The following is a 21,422-nucleotide window of genomic DNA, read 5'->3' on the forward strand; positions in this document are numbered from 1 at the left end:
TAAACATTCTTTGTTTTTTTATAAAGTTAACCATTTTTGTGACATCCAGTACGTTTTTCATTTCTTCTCCAAGAGATTTTGACACCAGGACCTCCCTGTGAAGAAAGCAGTGTGCTTGTGACAACACCCCGGATTTTCCTCCCTGACAAGCGAAGCAAACCCTCTTATTGAGCCAACCATTGATGGTGCGCCGTCTGTACATACTGTACGACGTGTGCCAACACAGTTTGCCCAAGACAGACCTTTTTCTTCTAGATAAGTGAAAATATTAAATAGATCTTGGCCTTTACTCGTTTCAGGCAGCTTTTTGCAGCAGAAAGTTTTCTGAATTTCTCCATCATTTACAAACCTAACAAATGACATAATATGACACTTATTGGTGAGATCTGTGGATTCATCCACCTGTATAGCAGAGCTGCTGGTTTTCTGCTGATTAGACAGCACTTCCTCAGCATCACGTGACATGTAATCGATGCGCCGATTTATCGTGCTGTCTGACAGTGGAACCTTTTCAATTTCTCTTGCAACATATTCATCAAGCAATTTGCTCACTATAATTTTACATGCTGGCATAATGAGATTCTCTGCAATTGTGTGACTTTTTTTCTTTTCTGGGCAAGAAGTTCTGCCACTAAGTAACTTGCTTCCTGCGCCTTTACACTCACTGTGACTTTCTTAGCAAAGGCTTGACTCTGCTTGCTTTGAGACTGCAATAGCTGTTTAAAATATGCTGTACTTTTGCTTGTCAAATGGCCGTGATGGGTAGTAAAGTGCCTTTTCAGTTTTGCTGGAACCATTGCAGCATTGGCAAGTATTTTGCCACAGACTATGCACCATGGAACATGGCAGGTTGGATCACTAATCCAAGTAAATCCTAGTGATAGGTAGCTTTCATTATAAAGACGGACTTTTTTGCTGTCCTTATAGTGTACTGCTGCTTCATCATCAGAAGCCTGATCAGTGCTTTCTGTACTAGGCCCAGGCCTACTGTCGTCTTCCTCCATCTCACACCTCTTCCTTACAAAGCGCCACATTGGTCCCCCACTCATCCATTTCAAGATGAAAATCTCTAAACCTAAAACAAAAGGACACCAATAAAAAACACTGCGCTGGTATGACAATATAGTGGGCCATCAAAAGCATCGGTTTTCTTTGTGTAAACTACACCTTCACCAACACTCTTCAGACTGGGCACTCACCCTTATCCACATACCCTCAGTTAGATGGGTCTATTGTGCCTTGGGATACTCTCAGGCGATCACCAGCCTCAACGATCTACAGCTTGTATACTATGCAAGTTCTTCTTAAAGTATTCACCTCAAAATAAGAGCACAAGGCTTCCCATAGTGTAAAACCATTCAGTAATTTATTAAAATATTAAAATTGCACACTCACATGTCCAAGAGATACAAAAGCGCATAGAGGTTTTTTTTTTGTATGGGCTCTCACCCATATGGTGGCCTCCAGGCTGGGCATAGGCTGAGACCAGGATCCCTGGAACTTCGTTCCTCACGCCGTCCCCTCGCCACGCTAGACCACTTCCCTATTGGGACCACGCCCAAAGCGCCACATTGGTCCCCCACTCATCCTTTTCAAGACGAAAATCTCTAAACCTAAAACAAAAGGAAATAGTGGAAGTGTAAACAAAAATGTCCTCTAAATCCACTTAATGTCTCATCCTAAATTACTAGAAATCACATCAGAAAACCCAGAGATGATCCCCACATGACATTCAGGAATCACCCTCACATATGCAATGCACAAATCAACTTTCATGCCACATGCAGCTACTATCAACCATATGAAATTAAGTAATTACCCCACGTAATATGTGAGATAATTGCTACATTTGCTATGGGGGTTGAATGTTGCATTTTATATGTGGGGTTGTTGCACATATAAATTGCACATATGAATTGCACCAATCTACTACCATAGCAAATGCAGTAATCATCTCACATAAGTGCATTTATCACCCCCGTATACAATGCGGCAATCACCCCCCAGTATAGGTAACCAGGCATACTTTCCAGTATTTGTAGTCAGGAATAGGGACCCCCAATATAAGTAACCAGGCATAGATGGTTCCACAGTATGTGTAGTCAGGAATAGGGACCCCCAATATAAGTAACCAGGGATAGATTTCTACAGGATATGCAGGCAGTCTCCTCAGCCGTCTCCTCTCACGTGTCCACCACGCTGCTCTGCGCCGCATCACTGAAGAGCGCAAAAACTGCCCTCTAAGAGAGCGGCGTGATGCGCAGCGGATTGAGTCAGTCCGCCGGTCGCATCAGTGGGACTATTTTGTCCCACGGAAGGAGATAGCGGGACAAATCTGTAGTACCAAAACGCCACAGAACCCTGGTTAAGGAATGCTGCTCTATAGCAACAGAATGTGTCATAAGGCTGTAGCCTAGCTACGGGTCTGTACAGCAGTCGGCCCCAAACTGTGGCCTTGGGGGTTGCGTACTGATCCCTGCGGTTGACATTTTCATGCATGTGTACCCACCAAAGTACAAGCAACTTCAGTTTAGTGTACCTGGGACAAATAAAAAGTATTCGTACATATCTGGGGCCTCATCCAGCCCTCTTCGGGCCTTTGGCTCTCTCACCATCCTCCCAGCTGCTTCCATCCTTCTCGATCCTCCGCTGTCTGTCCTGGTAAATCTGTCAGCCATGACCAGATACTTCTCATGCGTAGCCTGGCTGCATGCACACTCTTGGTGCTCTCACCACTGGGAGCGTTCTGCGTCCTAGTGACGGGAGCGCGATGAGGCGTACGCACGGCCAGGCTCCACATGCGCAGACTGGCAGATATATCTGGATGGCTAGATGAGGATAGAGGCCTCACAGGAGTACAGTGAGGGAGCCAGTGGTCTGAAGGGGGCTGGAGGAAGCCCCAGGTGTGTATGAATTAGGGATCATCAATCAGATGCAAATATTTCCAAGTTTATGCAGATTTATGTAAATTTGTATGCAGCTTGAAAATTAACCAATCAATTTAAACCTGGATGGAACTAGATTGGTCACTTTTCAGGTTGCATATATTTGCATACATTTTTTATTTCTTTTGGGGGGGGGGGGGGGGGTCTCCGGTTTCCTTTAAACTATTTTAAGGAAATATACAGACATGCCTACATACAGATAATCAACACATAGGCATGTTAAGCAAGTGCTTGGCAGAAGGTGTGTATCCTCTTATAAGACCAGCTTCCATGTAGAGCCGATCCACTCTGTTGTCTCTGGAGCTTCCAATCAGTTATGTCTGTCCATTCAGTGGCACGAGTCTGAGTACAGCTATCACAAACGCCCAACATTAAATCAGTCTGTCTCTTTCTGGGAAAGGCTCGGGATGTGGGTAAATCTTGAAAAAAAGAAATACTTTGCCAAGGTTCTTTGAAATTTTCAAAATCTCAGGTCATCTGCATCTGCTGTTATGTGACTGCTACAGAAGAATTACACACCAGCTCTAATGGCTGTGACTATATAAAGTATTAATGCAGCAGGTCAGCAGAGTGTCTCACATGGTTTGGTACCATTCCCTGTAAATCAAAAGTATATATATTTTTTCTGTTTAGAATATATTGGGTATATATAATTTTTTTCATTGCAGTAATTTTCTAAACTGTACCCCAAAACAGGGTATTTCAAGCTGTGAATATAAGTAATTAGGCTCATACCAAACAGAAGATTTTTGTGTTGAATCGTTCTCAACAAATGTCTTTTTGCGCGATATTGCTTAACATCGTTTAATGAAAGTCGTTAAACAGCAGCTGACTACACGCGATAATCACTCGCTTTGAATGACCATCATGATGGATCACGTGGTGGACGGTCGTTCCGTTCCCCATTGACACCGGCGCTAATTACCATGATCGTTCCCACAGTACACACTTGAGGAACATGGATCAGTGAACAATCGCTTGCATAGTTTGTAGCCGCGCATCCCCTGATCCATCTCGTCTTGTATTGGGTATTCATCTTTATGAGTGAATACTTTTCTTACTAGTAAGATTTAACTACTGTCAGCATGTTTAGACTAACTTGTTTTGGAAATGCCATAAGTCTGCACGAGCCTTTAAACTTCTGCCTATAAATGGGAAATATTCAATTTTGTTATGTAAACCTGTTTGCTAGATTACAAAGGAATAGATCATCTATTAGTGAACATAATAGATTCTTAAAAAAAAAAAACATACATTGTAAATCTCATCCTCTTAACGTTTAGTTAAAGAGGAGCTGTTAGGTATAGGGTCTCAGAGAAAAAACACATATATCAGTAGCTAAATATTGGCTGTACTTGCATTACATATGCATTTCACTGTCCACGTTTGGATTTCACAGAATTTTTATATAGTATTTGCAGAGAATGATGCTCCTGACAGCTCATGGCAGGTTCCATGTTTGTCTGTCTTGTATGACGCCAATTGTGATGTCATATCCTCCCTTACCTTGCTTTCTGATGATTCGACTCTCAAAAAAAGATCAGGATCAAAGATCCTAATGGTTCATGATCGACAGCACTACTGTGCAGTGAATATTTATTAGCCATGTGGCTAGGAACAATAGCGGACTCATGCAGTATACTCTAACGGGCCATGTGCCCTGTGAACAGCACATTGATTTTTCAGTGCTGTGAGCTGGGCTGCAAATTACAAGCTGTTGTAACATGAGCCTGTAACTTCTCACTGTGAAAGCAGCCTTAGGGCGGGATAGGGAAATGAAGGGGGAGGACCAAGGAAGTGCAGTGGGGAGAAGCAGCCCCAAAATGCTTTGCAGTATCTGTTATGCGTCCTGCCGGCCTCCTTAGGAGCTTGGGAATAAAGAGCCTTGCTGTTCAGCAAAAATCAAAGTAAGAGAGATTTTTAACTTCAGTATTGCCTTTTTGGCTTCCTTCTAAACTGTTTAACACAGGAGAATAGAGGTTTAAATTAGCTTTTGCAGCCTGACAGTTACTCTTTTTAAAGTGGATCCGAGATAAACTTTTACTCATTGCATAATTCTGGCCCTTACATATATTTTGTAGGGCATTCCTCAAGCTCATGGGAGCTCAGTCTGGTGAGGAGGAGGTTTTTTCCCGAAGGATGAGATTTTTGAGGCAAGGGGGTGGAGAGGAGAGGGGAGTGGAGTTTTCATAGGCTGAGGGGAGGAGATGCAGAGCTGCTTGCTTGTGTAATGACAAGCAGAATATGGCTTCTCTCAGTGTATCACGGGAATAAATAATCATATACTGTTGAAGCTGTTTGCAGTTAAATTTGCTGTGTAAACTATCTAAGATACATAGACAAATTACTTGCTATAGTTAGTTTTTCATCTCGGATCCACTTTAGACAGATGTGATGTTCTAAATATTCAAAATGTAATCTTATCTTAAAGTATCCCTTCCCTATCAGACACAATAAAAAGTGTAAATATCTGGGGCCGCACATTGACATTCTCTGCATGGAGTTTGTATGCTTTCTCAACATTTTTATGGGATTCCGATCACACCAGAAATATGCTGCAGCCTGAATTGGTTCCTAGCTAAAATTGTCTCTAGACTAGAGATATTATCTGACGTTGGTAAGGATAAGATTGAGAGCTGCTTTGAGGGACAGTCGCTGTCAAATTTTACCATCTCCATGTAGTATGAGAGTTTACCTACGCAGTCTGTTCATCATATTCAAAATCTGTCGGCCCTCCTACTGCATTGAGGTGTTAAAGTTGGCAAATCAAAATGAAGGTGTGTACCAGGCTTCAGACAGTTACCGTAAGTTAACTCAGCAAAGCTCCGCAGAAAGGCGTACGGTATTATCTTGCTACTTTTAACTTGTTATATAAAGGGGTTTCAAATAGGGCTTCCCTGCCTAGTTCAAATGAACAATCCTTTAAAATGTTACAGTATATTTTTAGATTACAACATGGGTTAAAATAGTCTGCCTGTTTGTAATATATTTTGCCTTGTTTTCTGAAAGATGGCGTGCGAGGTCCAGGCTGGAGAGAACACCCAGATCGACGCAGGCGCTTTGATTTTGACATTCGAGAGCGAGATGATGAACGAGGCTACCGCAGAACTCGTAGTGGCTCAGGAGGTGCAGAAGATGAGCGCGACAGCTTGCCGGAATGGTGCCTAGAAGATGCCGAAGATGAGACGGGCACTTTTGACTCCTCGGGGGCATTCCTACCTTCCAAGGTATTTCCTCAGAACTGAGATGCCTTAAAGCCATAACAATCTTGCTCCTCTTAATCTCAATGTAGTCTATTTGCAGTTCCTTAGTTTTCCATGCTGCTAGAGTTAATTATTAGCTCCAGGACTGTAGTTATTACAATTTACATTCTGTTAACTCTGACGAGACGTACATTTCTCTTAATACAGTCCTTGTACTCCCATGCATGTTAGTTATGACAGTGCTCACACCATGATCAAACCTGGGATTAATGGCTCTTTAAAAACACCAACACAGCCTGCTCTTGTGAAGTTCTTGTGGGGAAGTGGAAGTCTATTGAAAAAAAACAGCAGCACTGTACAGTATGGTGCATTAACATTTGACTTCTGGTAATAAAAATAATCTCCCGTACGGAATGGAAGTTGTTGAAATGCAGGGGTAGGCAGCTCTCATGCATCTGATGCCGGAGACTAAGGTGCCGTGACAGCTGATATCTCCTGGTAGGGATCAGGAGCCATGTTTGTTGATTCGTCATGCAGTGACTGCTAAGTTGATATGACTTATCATAGGCATAACCGCCCCGCCCCGAGCCCTGTAGCAACAGAAGGAAACTTCTCCTGACAGAGAACAATTACCTTGGCTCCTAATGTTAGGGCTCACTCGCACTTGAGCGTTTTGCCGGCGATTTTGGCAAAACGCTCAAACGCTTGCGCTTTTTAAAGCGCTAGTGCTATAGAAACCTATGGGCCCGTTCTCACTTAAGCGATTTGCGTTAATCACCAGCGATGAATGCAAATCGACAAACGCGTAGCCTGCACCATTTTCAGGCGATTTCCTGGCAATCGTGTTTCAGTGGTATAAAAGCACTAAACGCGATCGCGGATAAATCGCTGCAGTGTCCAATGATTTTTCCGTGTGAAATCGTGGAAAAAACGCTCCCGCAACCGCCGGCGTTTTGCGCTTTTAAGTGTCAATGGGCCCTAATCCTAGTTTACAGGAGGTCTTGCCAGAAAAGCTGGTTTGTGATTAAGAAAAAAAGTGCGAGTGTGAGGACTACTCTGTTCACACGATGACTGACTAATGCATAGAGGAGTATATATACTTTTAATCTCTGCTAATCTGCAAATGTATTGCCAGCTAGCTGTGTTTGTATGTGTGAAAGGAGTGCTCTATAAAAGCGTATTTATTTACTGCATTAATAGAATAAAACTTGATAGATGTAAGAAGGTACAAACGTATACAGTATATGTAAAAGTAGGCTCCCCTCCGTCCTCACGCTGAGATCCTGCACGCTATGTAGCCAGCGGTACAGGCATCCAGGTCTATGTGGATTCAGGAAGTAACCAGCAGTGGCTGTGGGCGGGGCCTATCCTATGCCTGCCAGCATCTTTTATTTTATTTTTTATTTTTTTCATGATGCTGCTGGCATGCATTGGATAGGCCCCGCCCGCAGCCACTGCTGGTTACTTCCTGAATACACCGAGACCTGGATGCCCGCAACGGAGCACGCAGGATTTCATCGTGAGGCGGAGGGGAGCCTGCCTTTACACATATACGCTTGTAACTTCTATCTAAATGTAAACAAATATGCTTTTTAATGCACTGTTGAGCGCTCCTTCCATACATACAGATTGCCCACTCCTGTCCGGAGGATTTTTGGGAGCTGCACTTAGGTGTGTTTTTCCATTGGTATTGTGGCTGTTCGAGTGCCTGCCTACTTTGATCTATACTTTCTTGCCATCTAGAAGTTCTCTGCTTAGTCTCTTCACTCTTCTCCCCCGCCCTCCTCTCCTGATGTTACTCTGCTTTCGCTATGGCAATATGTCTATTCAGCAAAGGAAGGGCGAGCGCTGTTAAAAACAGCACAGGATATTTGGGCGCAGCCGGCACCACCATAGATCGTAATAGGAAATACGGCTGTAGCAGCGGTCAGTGAGTAACTTGTGCGCCGTCATAAGCTGGAGCGCAAATTACTTTTAAAAACACTATCAATCGGCCATCAGCAATAGCTGGAAGCTGAATTACGTCATTCCCCGCCATCCACGTCAATCTTGTTATCCTGCGCCCAAGTCTTCCACCAACATATTCATAGGTATGCAAGGGAGGGCAGGCGAGCAGAGTAAAGGGACCTGACATAGAGCTTACCCTGGCCAGCAACGATTGCATTTGCCAATTAGCAAAACAATATAAACTTTAGGCTCGGTCCAAACTTGAGGGAAAACTGTGATGTGGAGTGGATGGTATGGACACTAATGGATAAGTATAGGAATCGTTTGCATTGGATTGAATTAATGGATCGGTTCTTTCTTAAATCCCGAACTGCACCATTTTTCTGGATAAGGGAATGCATTTCCCATAAAAGCCTATGGTGGAAATCCATCTACTCCATACCTTACAATCATGAAATTTTGAAGTCCTTGTGGGTTACATAAAATTGCAAGCAGAGCTGGATTTAGCCCGTGGCCTTGTTAACCACTTAAGCTCTGTCGTTTTCACTTTATGCATCCGAGCAATGTTCACCTCCCATTCATTCGCCTATAACTTTATCACTACTTATCACAATCAACTGATCTATATCTTGTTTTTTCCGCCACCAATTAGGTTTTCTTTGGGTACATTTTGCTAAGAGCTACCTTACTGTAAATGCATTTTGACAGTTAGAATAAGAAAAAAAGGAAACAATTCATTATTTCTCAGTTTTCGGCCATTATAGTTTTAAAATAATACATGCCTCCATAATTAAAACCCACGTATTGTAATTGCCCATTTGTCACGGTTATTTCACTGTTTAAATTATGTCCCTATCACAATGTATGGCGACAATATTTTATTTGGAAATAAAAGAACATTTTTCCTGTTTTGCATCCATCACTATTTACAAGCTTATAAAAAAAAATATATAGAAATATTTCATCTTTACATAGATATTTAAATGGTTTAAACCCTCAGGTAAATATATATATATATATATATATATTTTTTATGTGGGTATTTTTGGGAGGGGGGGGAGTAAATAGTGTTTTATTTAGAGAAAAATGTGTGTAATGTAATTTTTTTTTTTTACTTTTAGATGTAGTTTTACTCTTTGGCCACAAGATGGCAACCTCGAGTTTGTTTACATGACGTCACTCTAAGCGTACAATGTACGCTTAGAGGGACATAGTCTCAGAAATAGCGTAGCTTCCGAGAGAAGCTGTCGCTTTTTCAGCGGGGGAGAGGAATCGGTGATCGGGCACCATAGGCCGATACATTGATTCCTGGGCTACTGAATCCACGGCCAGGAGTGCGCGTGCACGCGCGCGATCGGCCGCGGGAGCGCGCCTGTCCTCCTTGACGTTTTTATACGTCAAGGACAAAGAGGTTAAACACCTTAAAGAGAATCTGTATTGTTAAAATCGCACAAAAGTAAACATAAAAGTAAACATACCAGTGCGTTAGGGGACATCTTCCATTACCCTCTGTCACAATTTCGCCGCTCCTCGCCGCATTAAAAGTGGTTAAAACCAGTTTTAAAAAGTTTGTTTATAAACAAACAAAATGGCCACCAAAACAGGAAGTAGGTTGATGTACAGTATGTCCACACATAGAAAATACATTCATACACAAGCAGGCTGTATACAGCCTTTCTTTTTAATCTCAAGAGATCATTTGTGTGTTTCTTTTCCCCTGCAGCTATCTTCCACTGAAGTGTCAGGCTGTTTCTTCCTGCAGAGTGCAGACAGCTCTGCCTGTATTTAATTCCTCAGTATGTGAAAGCCCAGCCAGCTCAGAGGACGATTTATCCAGCTTGTAAAAGATAATAGAGAAGAGAGAAGCTGCACTAATCTAAATAACACACAGGCAGTGTGCATAGAGGGGCCTGGAAGGGGGAGTTCATAGCAGAACCACAACACTGAAGAACTTGGCAGCCTTCCAGACACAGGCCGACAAGTCTGACAGGGGAAAGATACATTGATTTATTACAGAGACTGTGATAGCAGAAAGTGCTGCAGTAAGCCAGAACACATTAGAATAGCTTTTGGAACTTGTAGGATGATAAAAAACAGGATGCAATTTTTGTTACGGAGTCTCTTTAATGGTAGCATATCATATATTGAGTATATGAAAATGCTTCTATTTATAAAAATTGTGCAAGATTGGAATGTCATTTTTGATACTACTACCACAGACATATGGATATGTTACAAACTGTTTAGGAGCCAATAAGAAACCCATGGGTCTGTTAGTCTTCTACCGTCCAGTCCAGAAAACCATCCAGCAGACCAACTGACCCCAACCTTGACGTCATGCAAATATACATTTCCATTCCCCTTCTCCTCCCAAATCTATTGTGCTTCCACCATTCCCCCACACCATGTACTACTATTATTACCTAATGTGCAGTCATCCATTACATCTACCCCCAAAAATATGCAGATACGCCTGGTCCCTGTTGTGAAAAAAATCATACAGCCTTCTTATCCAGTGGTATGGTGAATATAGCATAACAAAGATGATTCAGACTATATTCCACAGTTTGTTGTATTTAGCTTTTGTCCAGTTGCTTACTGTAAATTATTTTGCTTTCTCTTTTTCAGAAGGTGCAGAAGGAGCCAATCCCTGAGGAGCAGGAGCTGGACTTCCGTCCTTCTGTGGAGGATGAGGAGCGTTCAGAATCTGACGAAAGCATCTCAGAGGAGGCCAAAGAGGCAGACTCGGTCCAAGAAGTAAAAAAAGCAAATGAGGTGGACAGAAAGGACAGCTTTGGAGACAGACAAGGTATGATTATCTTACTCTGCATACTAGCGTGAACTAAGACAGTAGCAAATAGTGATGATTGTAATCAGCAAATGTCACGTACATTTTCGCAATTACGCCTATACGTATCTACGATTTGCAAACTAAATTGATTTCGTAGTCAAACGTAATTTTGCATAAAAATTTGCGTAATTTTCGTGAAATTTCGAGTAATTCTTTGCCGAATTTGGAAGTGTATAGCAAAGCCCCCATTCATGCTATTGACACAAATTGCTACCTATGTTAAAAGGAATAGTGGGTACAAGAGGAAAAAAAAGAATTTTCCAAAAAAGACCATATCATTTTTGAGAAAATCGATTTTAAATATACAAAGAAAAAATGTTTTTTAAACTTTGAAAAATTAGTTGAAAAACTTTTTCATTTGCAATTTTAAAATCTATTTTCTCAAAAACTACGTCTTTTGGAAAAATTCTTTTTCTGCCTTGTACCGAATATTCTCCTTAACATAAGTATCAATTTTGGTAGCAATAGAATGTATGGGGGCTTTGCTATTAGCCGCTAAAGTTGGCACAAAATTTTGCAAAAATGACGTAAAAATATGAAATACTATTACATACAAAATCAATTACGATTTTCCCTGAAATTTCGCATTACGATTACGATGCATAAATGCGAATTTTGATGCGAAATTTCTGCCCACCACTCGTAGCAAGATATTAAGCATTGCATGTGTAACCAGTTGTTTCATGTTTATCTCAGCAGCTGTGTCCCCGGAGTCAGAGCGCAGAGCGGTACCGCCAGCCAAGATGGCAGAGCCTGTGGCTGAGCAGCCTGTGCAGAAAACCACTTGTCCCCCTGCATCTCATAATGTGGAGCAAGAAGTGAGACCCCAGACACCTCCAAAACCACCCACCCCACCAAACCACAAGGAGGGTGAGACACGAGCGATTTATACTGCTCTCTTCCATGGCCTACTTCTATTTACAAACTCATTCCTATAACAAGATAAAAAAAACCCTCACATTATGAGGTCAATATCTGCAAAGAATGAAACAAAAAAATCTTTATTTTTTTTTATCTTAAAGAGAGTCTGAAGCGAGAATAAATCTCGCTTCAGACCTCATAGTTAGCAGGGGCATGTGTGCACCTGCTAAAACGCTGCTATCCCGCGGCTTAACGGGGGTCCCTTCAACCCCATATCCCCTCCGTACAGCGGGGGAGTGCTTCAGCATTGGGGCAGGGCTAACTGCCGCAGCCCTGCCCCACACGCGTCTGTCAGACACGTATCTCCCCCTCTCCCCGCCCCTCTCAGTCTTCCTTCACTGAGGGGCGGGGGAGAGGCGGCGATGCGCGTCTGATAGACGCGCTGAGAGGCAGGGCTGCAGCCATTAGCCCTGCCTCCAGGAAGACAAGATTTACGACCAACTCTACGACCAAGGTTTGCGGGGGTGGGTTTGGGGGTGAAGGAACCCCCTATAAGCCGCAGGATATCGGCGTTTTAGCAGGGGCACACATGCCCCTGCTAACTATGAGCTCTGAAGCGAGATTTATTCTCGCTTCAGAGTCTCTTTAAATCCACTTTTGTGGCAGTTTCTTTCTTTCTTTTTGAATTCTAGAAATGAGCAGGACCCAAACTGTTCAATTCTAGAGATGGTCAGTGAGTTGCTCATCATTTCAGCCTGCATGCAAATTGAATGCATATTGCATGCATCTTGGCTTAGGACCAATCTTGTTTCTATGTTACTACTTTTGGCCAATTAGATTTTTTTTTTTTAAGGGGTATGGAGGCTGCCATTTCTATTCCTTTTAAACAAAGCCAGTTCTGCCGATCCCTTTGGCAACAGTAGTGTCTAAATCAAACTCTTGAAGCAAGCAAGCAGCTGATATGATCAGACTTTAAAGCGGAACTGAAATATGTAAAAAAAATAATAAAACAAAACATTTTCTCTTTCCTTGGGCTTCTGCCAGCCCCCTGCAACGTCCCTGTCTGTCCCGCGGCGACTCTGGATGGTCCCACGTCGCAGCTCACTTTTGGTTTTGAAAGTTGATGGCAGCAAGCCCTGCGCGTCCCTGCCCGCGCGCATCCCCATTGGCTTTCCCCTTGCCGAGAGCGTCCTGCGCAGGTGCAATACGAGATTTTCAAAGTTACCTTTGACTTCAGACAGAGAAACTGAAAGTAAGCTTTGGCGGGGGACTGGAGAATCGTTCAGACACGGCGCAGGGCTGGCAGGGGACTGGCAGAAGCCCCAGGTAAGTGAATTTTTTTTTTCTTTTTGACAAATTTCAGTTCCGCTTTAATCTCCACAGCTGGTGTTCAATCTTGTTTTAGATGTGTGCCTAAATGTGAATGGTCCTTTCACTCTCTGCCTTTCAAAAGTTTACTGATATTATTTTATTTGTCTAAAGGTGGTCACACACGATACAATAAAATGATCCAGTTTTACAGCAATTCGATAAAAGCAATCGGATTTCTCAAAAAAATCGTAAAGTATTTTTTTTTTGTTTTTTTTATTTTTTTTTTTACTCGAGCAAGAAATCTGATCGAATTTCCTATTTTTATTCGATATAAGGCGATCGGGATTGATGGATTTTTCTGATCAATTTTTATGAAAATTGAATGATGTAGGATAGATTGTCAATTTCTTTATATATACTCCCAAGACATTTTTTTTTATTTTTTTTAATCATTTTTTTCCATAATTGAGGAAAAATTGCACACGTGTGGTACATTGGCCACACGTTGTATCATGTTTGGTCACCTTGAAAGAGACAAATGGTCAAAGGTACATACTTGCCTAAGGAGAGGGAAGCATTTGGATCCTACAGAGATTTCCTAAACTGTCCTCCACTGCTCACTGGACCCTTTCTTTAAAGTGAACCTCCAGACTAAAAATCTACTCAGCAGCACAGAAAAGGCTTGGGGTTTCTTTAACACTTTCACAGCATCGGAACTTTGTTTTTCTTATCCAAACCCGGCCATTTTTCCCTTGATACTGTGCAAAGCGTGATGGGTTTTCTGATGATCTCGTTGCCTAGCAACTAAGAGGGGTGATCAGGACATAGAACAGTTGGAACTGTCTTATGCTCCCTCTCACCTGCTTTCAACCAAAAAGATGGCTGCCCTCATGAAATCAAACATTTGCCTGTTCTTTTAAACCAGGGTGGATAGATTATATTACATATCTATTTTAATTAACATTAACTAATGTAACTTAATAACAGTATGTTTGTTTAGGTTGAAGTTCCTCTTTAACATTGGGGCCACACCTCTGTTCCGGCACAAGCACGACTGCACCTGTATAGTCGCAGTACAGCCACGCTCGTGCCTGTAGGGGAGCGCAGCCCCAATCTTATTACCAACAAGCCCTTGTCAGTAGTCTTCAGGGGAGTCCGCACTCAGCGACGGGGGACCAGAGGATGATTTGGGAAGCCTCTATACAAGGTTTTACTTTTTGGGTACACTTTAATGTCTGGCAGCAAAACTTAATCATATTAAACATTTTATAATGTATTCAAGTATACTTTATTGCAGTTATTGCTTACATTTGGTTTGATTTGTCGTTTTTAGTAAATATTCCTACCGATTTTTTTTCTAGATTCTTCCTCACATGGTCCCAGAAGTTCCTGCGAGTCATCAGCTCCTTGTATACCTCAATCCACGTCTCCTGTATTTAACCAAAGTACTGCTGCTCGACAAGTCAAAGATCCTCAAGGGACAGCCCTTCATTCTTTGAAACCTGCTCCTGTAACGATAGAAAGTACCTCAGGGTCAGCTCATCCTTCACTCAGTGGTGCACCGGGCATGGGCTCACTTCCTCCTGAGCCTGATGAAGAGGATCGATTACAACATCTGGAGCAGGTGCATTGACACAGTATACATGGTTCTAAACCATTTAAAGAGGAATCGTAACGACCTATGGTAGAATGCAATCAATTATTCAGGATACGCATTTTTATTTTAAATATCCTGGTTTCAGCATCAGAAACCTTTCCTATAGCCTTATATTGCGGTATATTGGTCTGTAGCCCCACACTCCTACTGAGGCTGTTTATTATGCAGATTTCCAGGTCTGAGAGTTCAGAGTCGAGGAGTTGGAGCAATTTTTTGATACCTGGAATCGGTGGTATCATAAAGTGAGTTGTCTGATGATTTTTGTGCCAACTCCACAGCCCTGGTAAGTATTAAAATAAGAAGTCGGAGCAGTTTTGGGTACCTGTAGTCGGTGGTTTCTAAAACTGAGTTCAGTTGAACGATTTTTGTACCGACTCCACAGCCCTGCAAAATGCTCCATCCCAAAATTCTCCACCTTTTATACTGGCTTTAAGTGAATTAACATTTTGCAGAGATCTACCAATACTAAAGATGTTGCCACCTGTGATACATTTTAAAAAGTAATGGAGAGGAAAGACTTTACAATAGGCAAACACTAAATAATTTCTAAATTAATATTGTAGTTAAAAGGCTATTTTATTTATTTTTTATTTTGACTACACTTCCTCTTTAACCACTTCACGCCCGTCCATAGGCATGTAAAAATGGGCCCATGAAACCCTGTTGCATGCACGTCAGTGGATGTGCAGTTCAACTAAATGGATGCTTATAAAACGTCCTATTTGCACTAATTAGTACACCAATGGGATTTTTTTAAATGCTCATTTTTACAGGAAGTGTTTAAAGTGATACTGAAGTGGAATTAAAAAAAAAAAAAAATCAGATTCTCCACTATGGAGAAGTGACCAAAGGACCGTTTCCACATTAGGAACTTTTTCCAAGGAGTGGGAGAGTGTGTGAGATTCTACAGACACTGTTGGTACATAAATAAGTCCTGGTAGCTCTAGCCCCTAACCACCCTCAGAAATTTAGACTTTGGGGTGTGGGGGAGGGGGGTCAAAGCAGTGCACTGTCTTGGTCCCTATCTGTTGGTGCAGTGACCTCCAGCCTTTCCTCACTCACTTTTACCCTCTCCTCCTTCCCACACTCACTTTTACCCTCTCCTCCTTCCCACACTCACTTTTACCCTCTCCTCCTTCCCACACTCACTTTTACCCTCTCCTCCTCACACTCACTTTTACCCTCTCCTCCTCCCCCACACTCACTTTTACCCTCTCCTCCTCCCCCACACTCACTTTTACCCTCTCCTCCTTCCCACACTCACTTTTACCCTCTCCTCCTCCCTCACACTCACTTTTACCCTCTCCTCCTCCCCCACACTCACCTTTACCCTCTCCTCCTCCTCTACACTCACTTTTACCCTCTCCTCCTCCCCACACTCACTTTTACCCTCTCCTCCTCCCCCACACTCACCTTTATCCTCTCCTCCTCCCCCACACTCACCTTTATCCTCTCCTCCTCCCCACACTCACTTTTACCCTCTTCTCCTCCCCACACTCACTTTCACCCTCTTCTCCTCCCCACACTCACTTTCACCCTTCCCTACACTTTTAGCCTTCCATGCTTCCACGATAACTTTGTGGATCAGCTGCTTACCTCACCTCCATGCAGCAATGTAACTCTGTGGCTGGCAAGAGGCCAGAGCCTCTCAGTCATTCTCACTGCTGCCACCCAGTGTCTGTACAAACAGAAAGCATGCTGCTTTACAAAATAGACACCAGGTGGCAGCAGTAAGAAAGGCGGCAGACTGCTCTGCTTCTCTTCAGCATCCTTTTTAGTGCAGTGACGATACACTCAGCGTCTTGAACTCTGTGCAGTCAGATGGACACGGCTCAGCACAGCCTGCAGACCGGGAGTTCGGGGATCCCTGCTATAGAGCCTTCTCCATCTTCCTCCTTCCAGTGCTATCATCTCTGGTCAACATATTCGACCAGCTGGTTGAATACACCATTGGGGAGCCTCAGAAGACTTCAGGAGCACTCGTGTCTCTGACACTCGCGCATGCATACTACGAAGCCCTTCATCTGGGAGAGCACTCTGAAACACGAGCACTCCCGAAGCGTTCCGAGGGCTCCCAGAGGTGGCAAATTCAAACAATGAACAGCGGCGGACACAGGTCACCAAGCGAGGAGAGGGAAGGCTCTGGTTCCTAGAGAGTAGGTTTTTGTTTGATAGGTAAACCTGGTGTTAGACCTCTGTCTTTCATCTGTCTAAATTGAAATACGAAAGTAAGGTTCACAAAACTGAGCTGTCAATGTTTGTTAGCCAGAAAATCATAATTCAGTATTCGATTTTGCATACATGTCAAGGCTGTAAGATTGTTGCTTTCTCATGCTTGCCAAGTGGATTGCTAACCAGTAACCTGTATTGTATAGCAAGCACAGCAGATGGTGGCGTACCTGCAGGACGGGACGCTAGATGATGACAGATTAACAGGGAAACTTCCAGATCACAGAGCAAAAGGGCCATCTCTAGACAACCAGCAGAAGTGGTACTACAAGGATCCACAGGGAGAGATTCAGGGTGAGGATTGCTTTATTATTGTATTTATGCTGTATATGATTATTCTTTTCCACTCCAACCTTCTCGTGTCCTCAACCCATGCTGTGCATCTGTGTTTCATAGGTCCCTTTAGTAATAGAGAGATGGCAGAATGGTATCAAGCTGGATACTTCCCTATGTCTTTGCTTTTGCGAAGAGTATGTGACGAGGCCTTCCAATCACTTGGTGACATAATTAAGCTATGGGGCAGAGTTCCGTTCATCACACCTCCTGTTCCCAGACTAGTAAGTGACCCCTAATTTTCCACTGCAAATATTTTTCCATGGGGCTGCATATTGTTGATTGAAAAACAGAACTCACAAAATATCTCGAGTTGGCAGTGACCTACCGTATTTTTCGGAAATATAAGACGCACTTTTTCTCACCCAAAAATGGGCATTAAGTCGCTGTGTCTTAGATTCCAAATATAGATAGTCCCCTGACTTACGAACGCCCGCCGATACGAACCACCGAGCCGTCGCTATGTTGGGGACTCCCTGTACTGTCCCCGTGTCGTCCTCCACTCCCCCGTGTCCTCCTGTGCTCTCCTGTGTATAGATAAATGCAGCAGCATTGCATCTCTCACCTCATCCTTCGGAGCCCGCGATGATCAGAGACCTCTCCTCTCCCTCACTGTTCCCCTAATGTTGGTCGCATGTAGTGATGCAATCAGTGAAGCCGGCACTAGGGGAGCAGTGAGGGAGAGGTCTCAGATTGTCATGGGCTCCTATGGGTGAGGTGAGAGGCATGGGGGAGCGGAGGACGACAGATGACACGAGGTACATGGAGGGCACAATAATTGGAGGGAGAACTTCTAAAAGATGCCCCTGTACCATGTGCGCACCGGTTTAGTCTTATACGGTAGTCCAGACTAGTGTCTTATGTTCTTAAAAATATGGTAAATTACAAATATTCTGATTTGACACTCAATTGATTTGTTTTTAACATGTATTTTTAATTTTGCATTTAGGGAGAATTGGCTCCTGAACATATAGGCCGCCACCAAGAGATAACAGCCCTGTACCAATTACAGCAACTGCATTACCAGCAGTTTCTTTTACAGTGAGTTTGTGTTTGTTTCAAAATACATATTAGATGTGTCCATGTTTATATGACTCTCCATGAGTGAGGTTGAAAATGATGGGTTAGTTATTACCCTATACCTTCTTTATAGTACTGATATGTTGAAGAGTCCCTCAGTAGCTAATCACTTTAGGCATAAATAAATGTTTCTGTAGAAATACACATTCAAGCCAACCTTATGCCTTGTTAGCCATTTGATAAATGTTTATGTTCCTGTGTAGTGTCAAGGAAATGAAAAGTTTGCAGGGAGGTAAGGTTTGCATTGTATAGGTTAATTAAAAGCCTTATTCCATGTTCAAACTGATGATGTAATGTAGTGTTAAAGTAAACCTGAAATAGGCATATTGAAAGATTTTATACTTACCCGAGATTTTATACTTCCTTTTATACTTCCTTCAGCCCCATGAGCACCGTGCATTCCTCACCTTTTTCCCAGGTGCTGCCCGTTCACATGATATCAGTCCCGGTAACTGGCTCGGCCGTTCCAGTCGAATTCTTCTGCGACTGAGCAAGATTACCAGGACCGATACCACGCGAACGGAGGCACTCGGGAGGACGTCAAGGGATGTGTCGTGCTCATGTGGCTGGAGGAAGCTCCGAGTAAGTCTACAGTCTTTGTGTGCCCATTTCAGGTACACTTTAAAATGGCCGCTAACTATACAATTTACCTAATGATTGTTGATAAATGATTCATAACATGAACAATCGGAAATTAGTTTGGGACCACTAATGGACAAAACTTTCCTCACCAATCTGATCCGATTAATGAAATTGATCTGATTTTCAGATCAATGCTGTCAATCTGATTAGATCGGTCAGGAGATTTTTGTCCATTATTGGTCCCAAACCATAATTTTCAATCGTTAAGAATTGTTCATAAACATTTTGGCAAATTGTACCGTTAGTGGCCACATTTAAGCTGACCATCTGGTTGCGTTGGGCGTTGCTGCAGGGCTTATGATGAGCTTTTCAGCAATCTTTAATCTCCAATAGATTTTCCAGTCCACCAATCCCAGTCTGAGGGCAGGCAAATGTCTTGTGACTTTATGGTTTGATCTCTGGTTTGTGGCCAGCATTGACCAGCTCTGTCCTCCAGGCTTATGATCCTCTCTGTTATATTATTTGATGCACTGGTCACTTTAATGTATATCTCCACATTCCCTGTGAGAAAGACCATTCTTGTCAAATGATTGCTTTACAATTAGAAAAAAAAACTTTTACACCCAAACATACATTTGTTTGCAATACAGACTGCAGTTCTGTCAGGCAAGCAGCGATTGTTGTGGTGAACAGGGCATGTTTGAAAAGCGGGTTTTGGCTTTAAAGGGAGTGTTAAGTTAAAAAAAAAAAAAAAGTTTGGCCAGTTACCTGGGGTTTCGTCCAGCCCTCTGAAGTCTTCCTGGTCCCTCACCATTTATCTGTGCTGCTCCGTTCTCCTGGTGTCCCCCTCCATATGCTGGGTGAATTGTCCAGTTGCCGACCACTGCAGTAGCAATTTTTACGAACTACACGGAATGCTTCCGGTTGCAAGTGCAATAGAGAAGGTGCGCGGCACGGCAGCGCACATGCAACGTTCAGAGGGGGCCAGCTGAGGAATGGAGCAGCGTGTAATGGTGAGGGACCAGGAGGACTTCAGGTGCTGGAAGAAGCCCCAGGTAAGTAACTGGCCACATTACTTTTCACTTAGTCTTATCTGTTAAGATTATCATGAATTGCGATTTTTATTTTTTTTTAATCCTTTTTCAGATCTTTGGAGTAGGGGGTAGTTTGCATTTTACCAGATAAGATTGTCTGTTGTCTTTAAGCCTCATCTACACGGGTAGATGAGGCTGTGATCCGGCGGCTCGATTAGCCGCCGGATCGCCTCTTCCGTGTGCCCACCGCGTCCCCGCTCGCCGCATGTGCGTCGGATTCGATTCCCCGCTCGTCCCCACCGGCGCCGCTTATCTTCCGCTCGATTCCCTGCCATTGTGCCCTCGTGGGGAGCGAGCAGGGAATCGGCGGTGGGGAGATCCGTCCTGTCGGATCTTATCAATCGAACTGCATCAGCGGCTCGATTGATAAGCCACATCGCCGCCACATCTACGCGTGTAGATGCGGCTTTAGGCCTGGTACACACCATGCAATCTCCCGTCAGATAGACATGTCAAATTAATTATTTCCAATAGGTCCGATGTGATTTTGTGATTGATTTTTTTCCGATCACTTCTATATGAAATTGTTCAGAAAAACGATTGGAGATCAGATTGGACCAGTTGGAAATAAGCGGTTTGATTACGATCCGCTACCCAAAGCCAGTGCCTGTACCATTTTCAGGGCGATTTGCCTCAATAGAAGGTATAGGGAAATCGCAAAGCACTTAAAAAAGCGCTTTGTATAGTGGTTTATCCTGCGCTTTCACTAATAAATACATTGTATTTATTCATTTCCGGGTGAAAGAGTTCACTTTCTGACTAACGTTAGGAAGTGAAAAAACGAATCACTCTGCAAAGCGCTTAGAAAAGCGCTTTGCAAAAAATAGGCAACACGCAGGTAAGCGCCAAGAGGCACTAAAAAAAATTGCGATTGATGTGAACAAGGCCTAACTCTGTAACAGCAGATTCTAGAAACTCCTAGATGGCTGCAATTGTGAAATTGACTTTATTCCTTGATATTTGACTTGATTGAATTTGCCATTTAATTGCTGCTTCCCTTGTGTCTTCACAGACAGCAATATGCCCAGGTGATGGCGCAGCAGCAAAAAGCAGCACTTTCCTCACAGCAGCAACAGCAGGTGGCACTTCTCTTACAGCAGTTCCAGGCTCTGAAGATGAGGTAATGTATTACACTGACCGCTATACCTTGTACTCACAACCTAACTATCCACTTCAAACTGTTTCAAGCTACAAGGTACTTGTGACTGGTAACAGATTTGCACATATTTCCATATCTAGTTGCCCCATTTGCACATAATTCCAAATGTGCTGCAGAATGTACCTATTATTATTATTATTATTATTATTGATAAAGCGCCAACATATTCC

At 43.0% G+C, this 21,422-nt stretch overlaps 1 protein-coding gene across 11 annotated transcripts in view; it reads left to right on the top strand.

Annotated features, from left to right (window-relative positions):
- The window catches only part of GIGYF2 (GRB10 interacting GYF protein 2), a 237,301-nt gene that overhangs the window by 161,347 nt on the left and 54,532 nt on the right, over positions 1 to 21,422 (top strand). For 9 of the 11 annotated variants that reach the window (XM_068280676.1, XM_068280675.1, XM_068280681.1 and 6 more), the window contains 8 exons: positions 5,955 to 6,172; positions 10,724 to 10,904; positions 11,643 to 11,816; positions 14,480 to 14,742; positions 17,151 to 17,298; positions 17,401 to 17,561; positions 18,287 to 18,378; positions 21,106 to 21,213. In XM_068280676.1, the coding sequence (XP_068136777.1) occupies positions 5,955 to 6,172; positions 10,724 to 10,904; positions 11,643 to 11,816; positions 14,480 to 14,742; positions 17,151 to 17,298; positions 17,401 to 17,561; positions 18,287 to 18,378; positions 21,106 to 21,213 (1,345 nt within the window). The remainder of the gene's footprint in view (positions 1 to 5,954; positions 6,173 to 10,723; positions 10,905 to 11,642; positions 11,817 to 14,479; positions 14,743 to 17,150; positions 17,299 to 17,400; positions 17,562 to 18,286; positions 18,379 to 21,105; positions 21,214 to 21,422) is intronic. The other 2 variants (XM_068280679.1, XM_068280684.1) reach the window with 1 other exon arrangement.

This window comes from Hyperolius riggenbachi, chromosome 4, assembly GCF_040937935.1.
Source record: "Hyperolius riggenbachi isolate aHypRig1 chromosome 4, aHypRig1.pri, whole genome shotgun sequence".
Lineage (NCBI taxonomy): Eukaryota > Metazoa > Chordata > Amphibia > Anura > Hyperoliidae > Hyperolius > Hyperolius riggenbachi.